Genomic DNA, 13,813 nt, shown 5'->3' on the forward strand with positions numbered 1-13,813 from the left:
AATGTGAATAAAGAAAATATCCAAAAAAAAAAAAAGAAAGAAAAGAAAAAGAAAAAAGAAAAACACATCAAAATAAGAAACAATTATATTTTACCTAAACTTGCTAAGTTATCAGTTGATTAATGAAACTCTTTCTCATTTTCATTGTGTTTAGTTGAGCAAGTCAAATTTCTTATATATTCTTACTAATAACTAATTTGCTGGAGATGCTGGCAGATATGAAATCTATAAAGTGGAGAATCACCATTCTCTTCCTTTGGAACCACAGCTATAGATTCTATGCAGCACCTGGTCTCTAGTCACTAAGTGTAAGGAGACAGCTTTCATACATGTCTCCACTTGATTAGACCCTGACCATAGGAGCACTATGTGCGACCACACCACGGCTGCTATCACAGCCTTCAATTTTGCTTTGACTTTTATTTCCTAATATTGTTTTGAGAGTTGTCCCTGTCATGAAAACCTGCTTGAGACAAAAGAGTGAGAAGAATGCAACTGTTTTTAGTTATATACCTCACTAAAATAACTTCTATGATGTTCTGGCCTCCCTTCTCAGAGCCAAATAAAAAACCAAACTAAATCACACAGCCACACTGTGACCAAGCATTTTCACACTAGATGCGAAAACCTTGCATAAACCAACACTGCAGGGGAAATAACATAGCCCAACCCTTGTTAGCAACAACAACAAAGCTCAGAAACATGAAGTATGTCAAGACCAAATCCATTCAACATCTATGAGAAACTGATGAATATGTATAGAATGTGCATACACTATGCTAGGACCTAGATACTGTGCTGTGCATAGTTTATCCAGTCTTCACAACACTTCTGGAAGATCAGAGAAGTTAAATACCTTCCTCCACACCACTCCACAGTAAGCAAATAGACTTTGAATCCAAGTCTATTTGACTCAGACGTCTTTTTTCTATCAGCTGCTTCTCAAGTTAAGTGTATATATTCTTAGGAGATAGGAGGTCATCCTTCTGGCCCAGGGCTCCTTCCAGGATACAGCATCTGATGGGACTCAGCACTAGTCCTGGAATCAATCCACAAGATGGTGCCTGGAAGTGTCCCGAGAGGCCCATCGCTGCACAAAATGTGCTCCTTGAAAAACGATTACAACTGTAGTTATTAAAACTCTTCTTTACCAAACCTACTGAATTTCTGACACCTGGATTGAAGACACGCTCTCCAGTCAGCAGCATTTGCAGTAGTTTTTGAGTAGACTAGACACTTTTCCATTTCGTATCCAAGCCAGCAAAGTAAAGCTGTTTGCCTTATGCTACCCAGTTGATGAACTCTCTCACTCTCTCTCACTCTCTCACTCTCTCTCACTCTCTCACTCTCTCACTCTCTCTCACTCTCACTCATTCTCTCTCTCTCTCTCTCTCTCTCTCTCTCTCTCTCTCTCTCTCTCTTCTTTCCTCTTCCTCCTCCCCTCCCATCTCTCTCCTCTTTCTCCCCCTCCTCTCTAGAATATTTGCAAAAATGATCAACAGCTGAACGTAAAACTGAGCGGCAAGAGCTGTGCACAGTGGTGCAGATTTTGGCTGTGTTACTCAATTGGGCACAGGTGAGTCTCTGTGATTTCAGAGCCAGACTGATTCGGGATATTCGTCAAAAGAAAAATGGAGGCTTAGAAACCTAGATGATGTATTCATTAATAATCCTGGGGTTTGTTTGTTTTTAAAACCATTTCTGAACTCTGGTGGGCATTAGGTAACTTTTTCTACTGCTTCAATCAATCTACTAAAATCCCACCCCATTGCCCCTTTGAGACTCAGTCTAACCCTGTAGTCCGGACTGGACTGAAACTCATGGCAATCCTTATGTCTCAGCTTCCTGGTGGCTATAGTGAATGGTAGCTAGAAGTGTTCGGAAACCCAAGAAACCATCCACACAACCTATGAAGCTCAAAAAGAAGGAAGACTAGAATGTGAACACCTCAGTTCTTCTTAGAAGGGAGAACAAAACAGGGGAGGAAATACACAGCCAAATAGAGGAGCAGGGATTGAAGAAAAGATCTACAGAGACTGCCTCACCTGGAGAACCACCCCATATGCAGCCACCAAACCCAAGCACTAATGTCAAGAAGTGTTTACTGGCAGGAACCAGACATGGATGTCTCCTCAGAGGCTCTCCCAGATTCATTTAGATACAGATGAGTATGCTTGCAGCTAAACATCAGACTGAACATGGGGACCCCAATGAAAGAGCTAGAGAAAGGACTGAAAGAGCTGAAGGGTTTGCACCTCATGGGAAGAACAACACCATCAACAGCTAAGGCACTGAGATGGAGAGGGTGATTGGGAGAGGGAGCACCTTCATGGAAGCAAGTTGAGGTGGAGGAGGGGGAGAAAGGGTATAACATTTGAAATGTAAATACAGAGAATATCCAATAAAATTGAAAAAAAATAAAAAAAACAAAGTAAAAAAAGGGAGTGAGTTGTTGCTATAAAAAGATGCTTTCTTTGCAGAAAGAAATAAAATTCTCTTGCTCCTTCACTCTCAAGGGATTTTAGCTCATCAGTTTACAATCAGAAGATCATCATCTACCCACAACATAGCTGTGAAAAGCTGACCTGCTACCAATGAACAGAACAGACAATAGCCTTTTAGTAAACTGGCAGGAGAAAGACAAAGGAGACATGAATGTCAAGACTGCTGCTGTGACAGATAGGATCACAGGCCCCAAAGACTACTTCTCTCCCCTGTGATATGTGAGGTCACACAACTAAGGAAGTTTACTTTGCAGGTAGAATTGAGGTTGTTAATCAGCTGGCCTAAAATAAAGACAGCATCCAGACATGTCTAGATGGGCTCAGTACAATCACAGTTTTTCGTAATTACAAGAGGCCGGGGTATCGGCCGTGATAGGTCAGCGTGGTCTACTGTTGTTAGCTCTAAGGTAGAAGAGGCATGCAGACCATCTGTGAAGCTGGAAAAGGCAAGAAATCACAGTATGCTCAGCCACCAGATAAGAACGTAATCTAGTCGACACCTTGATTTTAACCCACTGAGACCCAGCTGTTCTGATCTACAACTGTAAGATGTTTTAACCTGCCAAGTTTGTGTTAATTTATTACAGCAACAGAAAGCTAATGTGTGCTGGCTAATGAATTAGAAATAATGGATGCAAACAGGCAAGACTCTAAGCAGTAAATCTCATGAGCTGAAAACGTTCATTTGATTTAGACCATGAGTCTGTTCTGAAGTGAAAAAGAAAGCACACAGATTTCTTAGTATAGAGAAATGTGACCAAACAGGGCCGGAGAGATGGTTCAGCAGTTAAAAACACAAACTACTCTTGCAGAGGACTGAAGGCACACAGCTCGGTTTCCAGCAGGTTAAGTGGCTCACAACTGCCTATAACTCCTGCTTCAAGAGATCTGAAACTCTCTTCTGGCTTCTGCAACCATCTACAATCATAGGTACACACACACACAAAGAGAGAGAGAGAGAGAGAGAGAGAGAGAGAGAGAGAGAGATGCATACACACATCCATATGTGTGTGCAATTAAAAATAACAATAAATCTTTTAAAAAGAAACATACAAAGAGAGAGACCTTGGATAAAATGTCTAACAGTGGGGAGAGGGAACTTGAAGAGCCCACCTCTAGTAGAAAGACAGGGCTTCAAGTGAGGGATGGGGTTGCCATCCCACAGTCAAAAACTCTGACCCAGAATTGTTTCTGTCTAAAAGAGCTGCAGGGACCAAAAATAGAGAGGGAAAGGAGGTCCAGTGACAGGCCCAAATTGGGACCCAGCTCTAGGGGAGGCCCAGGGACCTGACACTGATGTTTTGCAGTGCTTACAGACAGGAACTGTCTGAGGGCAGAACCGGAGGAATTAACAACTGGACTATAAACAAAAATTAAAAACAATATCAATTAAGAAAAAACATAAAGAGGGGCTAGAAAGAGTAAAAGCCACAGGAGGGGATGCGTACAAGGATGTACTGTTTTATAGACACAGGGGTGGAGGGGTGCTGTTAGGGACTCACAGCCGTTACAACAGTATACACAAAACCAGCGCAAGCTCAAGCTAAACGGGTTCTCAGCGTGAAAAGGGGAGTTGGGCACACACTCCCATGCCCAGCTGTGGGGGTATTGGCCATTGCTAGATGCTGGGAAAGAAAAAGATGACTTTCTCTAAGAATGTAGGCCCCTGGTAAATTGACCAGACTCCAGTGGAAGACCACACAACCAAGAATATTTGGAGAGCAAGAATTCAACTTGACAGATTATTTTTTCAAAGACGTAAAGTTGGATAGATACAGAAGGGAGTTGGATTTGAGAATGGTTCAAGAAGGGGTTGTAAACAAGATCAAAACATATTAAAAACATTCAAAGAACTAATAAAATAAAATGAGTCCCATTGGTTGTTTAATGCAGAGTGGTCAGCCTTAAAATTATATACACACAAGCAACAAAAACAGATGCAGGTTCCATTTTTATACATTTGTGTAGACAGACAGACAGACAGACACACACACACACATACACACACACACACACACATACACACACACACACAAAGAATATAATCCAAGCAAAAGAGGCTATCAGCTTGAGAATGGGACGGTCAAGGGAAAGGAGGAGGAGCTGGGGGAGGACAAAAAAGAAAATGATGTAATTTTATTAAAATTTAAAAGCAAGAAACATAAAAAAAGAAAAAAATGTTGAACTATTTGATGCTTCTACTAGAATGTTAGAAAAGAAAAAGAATTAATATAAAAGAACACATTAATCTAACGGGCAAGTTAGAGTTCTAGGAATGCCACATGAAATAGCCTACTAGGCATTTCGAATCTCTGTCCTTAAGGAGCCTCAAAACAGTGACTTGTCTGTGATCTCCCTGAATGGCACTGTACTGACTTGCCTGGTAATCGAGCCTAATTAAATTACCTCTTAAATCTGAGTAGCTTTGAGTCTATTATATTCTATGCCACAAGTATTTGGTGGTTCCCATTCAATGCAAATCATTCTGACCTAAGTCAGAGAGAAAATGCACACCCCGGAGGTTGGAGTCTAACCAGAGAACATTTTTTTAAAGAAGGGGTCATGGCATAGAAAAATGACCTAAGTGTTTCTAATGGTTAGCAAGACCCTAGTGCATCCTAGCAGATGAAAAAGAAAACCCCTAGAAGCAAGGATTCCTCCTTGGCCCCTAAAAGTCACCTCTAATGACCATCATCTGACCTTAACTATTTTTTAAAAAGTAAATATTTGGCTTTTTATGTGGGAGAAATATAGCTTAAGAAAGGAATAATTGATAATAATACAAAACAAAACAAGCCAGGCCAGATTCTAAAAGGAGACAGTGATTCAATTCGTATAAGCCTCCCCATGAAACCCCCATCAGGGACATTGGCATCCCAGATAGAGCAACGCAAACACCCCAGCAATAAAGAATAAATAACACTTATGCTTTTTTAAAATGTAAATAATATTTTCTGCAGCCTGAAGCCAAGGAACATCAATCCCTGGTCACTAAGTTCTATTCTGATCTTTCCTCTCCCTTCCAGTCAACAGGTAATAGTCCAATGCTGGCCAGTAAAGTTATTCTTCAATTTGGCTTTCTGATTTTCCTAGTTTATCAAACCACACACCCTGAAACTAAATATGTGTGAACTAGATGCTATCCTCCTTATTCTTGGAGACCTTGGTCCTCTGAGAAGGTCGAATGTGCTAATCATATCCATTGGAAAGGATTGCCAGCAGATACAGCTCAACTAGAGGATAATACTTGTCCTTAGCAAATATCCCTCATTAATGTTTTGGTATGCTTTCATATAGATATCAGCCTAGGCCCTTTAACTGATAAGTGGATCATAAGACTAAGAAGATGGCGGGCATCTCCTAAGAGCACCAGTGGCTCTGCAGCCTTAGTTACTCCTAAAACAGATTAGCAAAATACTCTAGGGTTTCTTTGACTAGAAGTTACTGGTTAAAAACTCTAGATCACCCTGCAAATACACTTATGCTACAGTGTCTCTAGATGTGGAGTGTTTTCCCTTTATATTATTACCTAGCCTCCATTTTTATACTGTCTATGGGACTAGAGAGCATTTGACATATTGAAGCTCTTAATAAATATACTGAGGATGCTTTAAGCAGAACAGTGTAGGGAGTGTCTGTTCTTCATTCTGAAGTCTAAAAGATGACTTAAAACAAGCAATTCTACAAAACCATATGAATTTGAATATTCTCACTAATGCTCAGGAAGCATGTTTGCTAAAGTCAAGGTCTAAAGAACAGGCCGGAATCATATCTCTGTCCTGGGTAGATTCTGAACTGTGAGGATATTTACTAATAGACAACTGTCTAAACCTCGCAAGAGTGTCATCTGGCCAGAAGCTTTCTGACAAGTTGCAAGGACAAACTCTTGTCACTTCCGTACAGATGGATATGAAAGTACTGTTTAGGAAAACGTGTCTGATCTAGAGAATTTGGGATAATGTAAATCCCATCTAACATGCAGTTTGTCTCTATTCTCCAGTAGGCTATCTTCTGTACTACAAAGAAAAACACACAACAGAAATAGCTAGTTAAATGCAGGCTGTGGATACCCTACCAATGGGTATTCCAATTTTCCTATATACCAATGATATTCAAAGAGAAAAAGAAAAGAAAATCTATAATCTATCATATGGACTTTATTTAGACAGTGATTCAAACAGACCAGGACTAAAAAGACATTGTAAGACCACATGAGAAATTTTAAGTATGGACTAGGTATCAAATGATGTTATAGGATTAGTTCCAATAATATAATAAAGCTATAAAATTATTAAAATCTTTCTTATGATAGAGATACATACTTTATTTTATTTTATTTTTGGTGGGTTTATTTTTTTTTGGATATATTTTATTTACATTTCAAATTGTTGCCTTTCCCAGTTTCCCCTCCATAAACTTCCTATCTTTTCCCTCCTCCCCCTGCTTCTATGAGGGTACCTACCTCACCCTCCCACTCCCTCCCATCTCCCCTCACTGACAATCTCCTACACTGAAGCATCAAGCCTAGACACAACCTAGGGCTTCTCTTCTCATTGATGCCCCAAAGGCCATCCTCTGTTATATTTGCAGCTGGAGCCATTGGTCTGACAATATGTACTGTTTGGATAGTGGAAGTCCCTCGGAGCTCTGGTTGGTTGGTGTTGTTATTCTTATGGGTTGTAAGCCCCTTCAGATCCTTCAATTCTTTAACTCTGTCATTGGGGAACCCATTCTAAGTTCAGTGGTTGACTTTGAGCATCTGTCTCTGTATTTGTCATGATCTGGCAGAGCTTCTCAGGAGACAGCTATATTGGGCTCCTGTCTGCAAGCGCTTCTTGGCATCAGGAATATTGTCAGGGCTTGGTGGCTGAATGTGGGCTAGATCTCCAGGTGAGGGAGTCTCTGGATGGTCTTTGCTTCAGTCTCTGCTCCAAAAGTTGTCTCCGTATTTCCTCCTGTGGATATTTTTGTTCTGCCATCTGAAGGACTGAAGCATCTGCACAATGGTCTTCCTTCTTCTTAAGCTTCATGTGGTCTGTGAATTGTATCTTGGGTAATCTGGGTTTTGGGGCTAATATCACTTATCAGTGAGTACATACTATGTGTGTACTTTTGTGACTAGGGGTAAGGCACTCAGGATGATATCTTCTAGCTCCATCTATTTGCCACAGAATTTCATCAAGTCATTGTTTTTAATAGGTGAGTAATACACCATTGTGTAAATGTACCACATGTTCTGTATATATTCATCTGTTGAGGGACATCTGGGTTGTTTTCAGCTTCTGGTTATAATAAGTAAGGCTGCTATGAACATAGTGGAGCATGTGTCCTTGTTATATGTTGGAGCACATTTTGGGTATATACCCAGGAGTGGTATAGCTGGGTCCTCAGGTAGTAGTACTATGTCCAATTTTCTGAAAAATCACCAGACTGATTTATCGAGTGGTTGTTCTAGCTTACAATACCACCAACAGTGGAGGAGTGTTCCTCTTTCTACGCACCCTCGCCAGCATCTGTTGCCATCTGAGTTTTTGATCTTAGCCATTCTGACTGGTGTGAGGTGGAATCTCAGGGTTGTTTTGATGTGCATTTCCCTGATGACTAGGGATGTCGAGAACTTCCTTAGATGCTTCTCGGCCATTTGATATTCCTCAATCGAGAATTTTTTGTTTAGCTCTGTACCCCGTTTTTTAATAGGATTGTTTGATTCTCTGGCATCTAACTTCTTGAGTTTTTTGTAGATGTTGGATATTAGACCTCTATCAGATGTGGGATTGGTAAAGATCTTTTCCTAATCTGTTGGCTGCCATTTTGTTTTCTTGACAGTGTCCTTAGTCTTACAGAAACTACACAATATCAATAAGTTCCATTTCTCAATCCTTGGTCTTAAAGCATAAGCCATTGGTTTCTCTTTAGGAAAATTTCCCCAGTAGCCATGTGTTCAAGGCTCTTCCCGACTTTCTCTCCTATTAGTTTGAGTGTACCTGGTTTTATGTGGAGGTCCTTGATCCACTTGGACTTGAGCTTTGTACTGGGAGATAAGAATGGATCAATTTGCATTCTTCTGCATACTGACAGCCAGTTGAACCAGCTCTGTTTGTTGAAAATGCTATCTTTTTTTCACTGGATGGTTTTAGCTTCTTTGTAAAAATTCAAGAGACCATAATAGGTGTATGTGTTCATTTCTGGGGTATCAATTCTATTCCATTGATCTACCCTCATGTGTCTGTACCAATATCATACAGTTTTAACACTATTTCTCTGTAATATAGCTTGAGGTCAGGGGTGGTGATTCCCCCAGAAGTTCCTTTATTGTTGAGAACAGTTTTTGCTATCCTGTTTTTGTTGTTGTTATACCAAATGAATTTGTAAATTGCTCTTTTTAACTCAATGCAGAATTGTCTTGGGGTTTTAATGGGGATTGCATTGAATCTGTAAATTGCTTTTGGCAAGATGGCCATTTTTACTATATTAATCCTGGTAATCCATATGCATGCAAGATCTTTCTAACTTCTGGGATCTTCAGTTTCCTTCTTCAGAGACTTGAAGCTCTTGTCATACAGGTCCTTTGCTTGCTTAGTTAGAGTCACACCAAGGTATTTCATATTGTTTGTGACTATTGTGAAGGGTATTTTTTTCCTAATTTCTTTCTCAGCCCGTTTATTTCTTGAGTACAGGAAGACTACTGATTTGTTTGAGTTAATTTTACATCCAGCCTCTTTGCTGGTATTTTTTATCAGCTGTAGGAGTTCTCTGGTAGAATTTTTTGGGTCACTTAAGTATTATATCATATCACCTGCAAATAGTGATATTTTGACTTCTTCCTTTCCAATCTGTATGCCTTTAACCACCTTTTGTTGTCTCATTGCTCTGACCAGTACTTCAATTACTATATTAAATAGGTAGGGAGAGAGTGGGAATCTTTAATCCCTGATTTTAGTTGGATTGCTTCAAGTTTTTCTCCATTTAGTTTGGTGTTGGCTATGGGTTTGCTGTATATTTCTTTTACTATGTATAGGTATGGGCCTTGAATTCCTGATCTTTCTAAAACCTTTTTACCCTGAAAAACTGTTGAATTTTGTCAAATGCTTCCTCGGCATCTAATGAAATGGTCATGTGGTACTTTTCTTTGAGATTGTTTATATAGTGGATTACGTAGATGGATTTCCTCATATTGAACCATTCCTGAATCCCTGAGATGAAGCACTCTTGATCATGATGTATGATCGTTTGATGTGTTCTTGGATTCGGTTTTTGAGGATTTTATTGAATTTTTTGCATCAATATTCGTAAGGGAAACTGGTCTGAGGTTTTTTTTTTTCTTTCTTGGTTCTTTTTGTGGTTTAGGTGTAAATGTAATTGCGGCTTCATAGACGGAATTGAGCAGTGTTCCTTCTGTTTCTTTTCTTTTTTCTTTTTTATTTTTTGGAATAGTTTGAAAAGTATTGCAATTAGCTCCTCTTTGAAGATCTGATAGTATTCTGCACTAGACACATCTGGCCCTGGGCTTTTTTGCTTGAGATAGTTTTGATGACTGCATCTATTTCTTTAGGGGTTATGGGACTGTTTAGGTGGTTCATCTGATTCTGATTTAACTTTGGTTCCTGGTCTCTATGTAGAAAATTGTTTATCTCGTGCAGATTTTCCAGTTTTGTTGAGTATAGGCTTTTGTAGTAGAATCTGATTTTTTTTTTAAATTTATCAGTTTCTGTTGTTATGTCTCCCTTTTCATTTCTTATTTTGTTAATTTAAATACAGTCTCTGTGCCCTCTGGTTAGTCTGGATAAGAGTTTACCTATCTCAATGATTTTCTCAAAAAACAGCTTCTGGTTTTGTTGGTTCGTCATATAGTTTTTTATTGTTGTTGTTGTTGTTTCTACTTGGTTGATTTCAGCCCGAGTTTGTTTATTTCCTGCTTTCTACTTCACTTGTGTGCATTTGCTTCAATTGTTCTAAAACGTTCAGGTGTGCTGTCAAGCTGTTAGTGCATGCTTTCTCTAGTTTCTTTTTGGAGGCACTCATGGCTATGAGTTTTCTTCTTAGCACTATTTTCATTGTATCCCATAAGTTTGGGTATGTTGTACCTTTATTTTCATTAAATTCTAAAAAGTCTTCAAATTTTTCTTTATTTCTTTCTTGCCCATGTTATCATTGAACAGAGCATTGTTCAGTTTCCATGTGTATGTAACCTTTTTGTTTTTTTTCTTTGTTCTTACTAAAGACCTGTCATAGTCCATGATGATCTGATTAGATGCATGAGATTATTTCAATCTTCTTGTATCTGTTGAGACCTGTTTTGTGACTAATTATATGGTCAGTTTTGGAGAAGGTACCATGAAGTGCTGAGAAGAAGGTATATTCTTTTGTTTTAGGATGAAATGTTCTACAGATATCTATTAAATCCATTTGGTTCATAACTTCGGTTAGTTTTACTGTGTTTTTGTTTAGTTTCTGTGCCCATGATCTGTCCATTGGTGAGAGTGCGGTGTTGAAGTCTCCCATTATTACTGTGTGAGGTGCACTGTGTGCTTTGAGCTTTAGTAAGGTTGCTTTTATGAATATAGGTGCCCTTGTATTTGGAGCATAGATATTCAGAATTGAGATTTCATCTTGGTGAATTTTTCCTTTGCGGAGTATTTATTTATTTATTTTGATAACTTTTGTTGAAAGTTGAATTTTTTCAATATTAGAATGGTTACTCCAGCTTGTTTCTTGGTTCTATTTGCTTGGAAATTTGTTTTTCAGCCTTTTACTCTGAGCTAGTGTCTGTCTTTGCCACTGGACTATGTTTTCTGTATGCAGCAAAATGTTGGATCCTCCTTACATTCCTGTCTGTCAGTCTATGTCATTTTATTAGGGAGTTGAGTCCATTGATATTAGGGACCAATGATTATTGTTTCCTATTATTTTTGTTGTTAGAGGTGGAATTATGTTTCTTTGGCTGTCTTCTTTTGGAGTAGCCTATTTGATCAACTGTCTTTATTAAACCAATTAAAGGTTGGAGTGTTTAAGCTGAAATGTCTCTTTAGTTTTTCTACACAACTTTCCATTAATAATTTGACTTCTTCCATTTTAATAATTAATTTTTCCACTGGCTATAAAGAAAGCTAACAAATGACCAAATTCTCTATTTAAACAACAAAATAAAAGGTTTATAAAAAATACAATGTTAATGCTAACACTCACCGTCAAGGGGAAGATAGATCTGCTCTCTTTGTGAGGGTAAGATTGAGGTTTCTGCTTGCTATACATAAGAAGAGTATATATACCAGGAAATATTTATAAACATTCAAATTCTTCATGAAATTTGTTATTATGCTTGGCACAACTTCCTAATTCTCAGAGTTTGAGCGTAACAAACTCTTAGGGCTGCTTTAAAGTGGTTTTATTATGTAAAATCAAGTTACTTGCTAATTATCAACATTATCCTTAGTTACTAATTAATAATATCTTTTGGCTGGCTGGCGTTGAGGAGCAGCAGAGTCTTTTCTGGGGAAAGCAATAGGCAAAAGGACTTCATCTTGGCATCTTGCTACACACACTAGAATCAATATAAAGTGCTTGAACACATGGGATCACACTTCGAAAGTTCAGAGACAACCTCTTAAGCAACATCTTAGCAAGGAGGAAAAAATGTGAATCTCATCCTAGACTTTCAAAAATTTTACAATGAATCATCTTTTTCAAATCATTTAATCCTGTGAAAGGGTTTTATTTACATTTCTTTTCACAGAAAAAGCAAGAAGATGGCTCACATCCTGAAAACTCTAATTTTACATCATTAAAACATTCCCAAAGAAATGCATGATTTTATAATTCAGATTGAGCATTAATGTCCTTGTTTGAAATAATTAAAAATAGTTAAAAATTTTTAAAGTGTAACATGTTTTCTTTTTCTTTCTAAGGATAACATCGTATGAAAGGATAACCCAAAATCTAGAGTTGTCATTTTCTACCATAAGAAAGTAAAGATAACAGAAGGAAAATTATTCATATAAACAATGCCACAAGGGCTAACCCAAATATCTCAGCTATTTCCTTCCCTTATGTATTCAATTTGGTGGGCGAGAATGACAGTTCCAAGAGCAGTTAAGACAACTGTTTCTTCATGCAATAAAAACCTTTAGTATAAAGAACTTGGGCCTAGGGTTGCAGTTACAAAGGTGATTTGTATTAGTACATTGGTCTCAGTCAATGATGTAGAAGAAATGTTTCTCATCTTCCAAGTTTGAACATCTTGTTACAGTTGTTACTGCTTACCCATCCATGAGTCCATTCCCCTAACACTTACCAACTACAGCCTCCGTGAATTTTCCTTCTGTAGGAAGAGGGAAGTACTGGTTTGGAGACACATTGCTGCCATATCCCAGGAGAAAACCTTCCAGCTTTACATTTGGATTTGGACGCAGAAACTTCAAGAGGATGGAGTCACTGGTGGTATTGATGTGCACTTTCAGGCTTGGCTTTTTACCTGATCATAGAAATATAGGTAAGCATCTGATATTTCACCCCCTTCGCTCATATTGCAGCCACCACCAGTCAGTAACCCTTGACTCCTGGAGGCATTATTCATAGAACAAATGTGATTTCTTTGGCTTCTTAGTATGCTCAGGTGACCAAAACATTGACCAACAATAAATTCAAGAAAAAATGTGCTTAATAATGTATAAGGCAGACTAAAATCAAAATCAAAATATTGAGACATCTAATTCTTGGTAGTATGTTACTGAAAGAGTGAGTCGGGAGAGGTGTTGTGTGGGGATGGGGGCAGGGAGCTCATTTTTCCAAAGTAGGCCAGAATATTATATATATGATATGGTTCATGGAGCTAAAGTTTCTTATTGGTAAAATTTAACCAATGTAATTTGAGATGTCTCAACATCCCATGGATGCTCTCCAGACCCCTACCTTCTGTTTTTGGTAACTAACAGATCAGGGTGTAGAGGAAGAAATGTTTCTGGTATAGGGCTTACTGAGTTGCTGAAATGGATGATGTTGCATGTAAAAACCCTTGAAAAAAAGCTAGACACCAGAGAATTACCCAACCCTATTAAAAAATGGTGTACAGAGCTAAACAAAAAGTTCTCAATTAAGGAATATCGAGTGGCTGAGAAACATCTAAGGAAGTGCTCAACATCCTTAGCCACCAGGGAAATGCAAATCAAAACAACCCTGAGATTCCACCTCACACCAGTCAGATTGGCCAAGATCCAAAACTCAGATGACAACAGATGCTGGCGAGGCTGTGGAGAAAGAGGAACACTCTTTCACTGTTGGTGGGGTTGTAAACTGATAAAACCACTCTGGAA

The 13,813-nt window shown here is 38.6% G+C and overlaps 1 protein-coding gene across 1 annotated transcript in view; it reads right to left on the reverse strand.

The window, feature by feature from the left end:
- ABI3BP (ABI family member 3 binding protein) overlaps positions 1-13,813 on the reverse strand; it is a gene marked incomplete at both ends in the record, with an annotated part of 97,387 nt that overhangs the window by 29,097 nt on the left and 54,477 nt on the right. The window contains one exon of the mRNA XM_080919483.1: positions 12,796-12,975. Coding sequence (XP_080775609.1) covers positions 12,796-12,975 — 180 coding nt within the window. The remainder of the gene's footprint in view (positions 1-12,795; positions 12,976-13,813) is intronic.

Source organism: Micromys minutus (assembly GCF_963924665.1).
Source record: "Micromys minutus genome assembly, chromosome: 7".
NCBI lineage: Eukaryota > Metazoa > Chordata > Mammalia > Rodentia > Muridae > Micromys > Micromys minutus.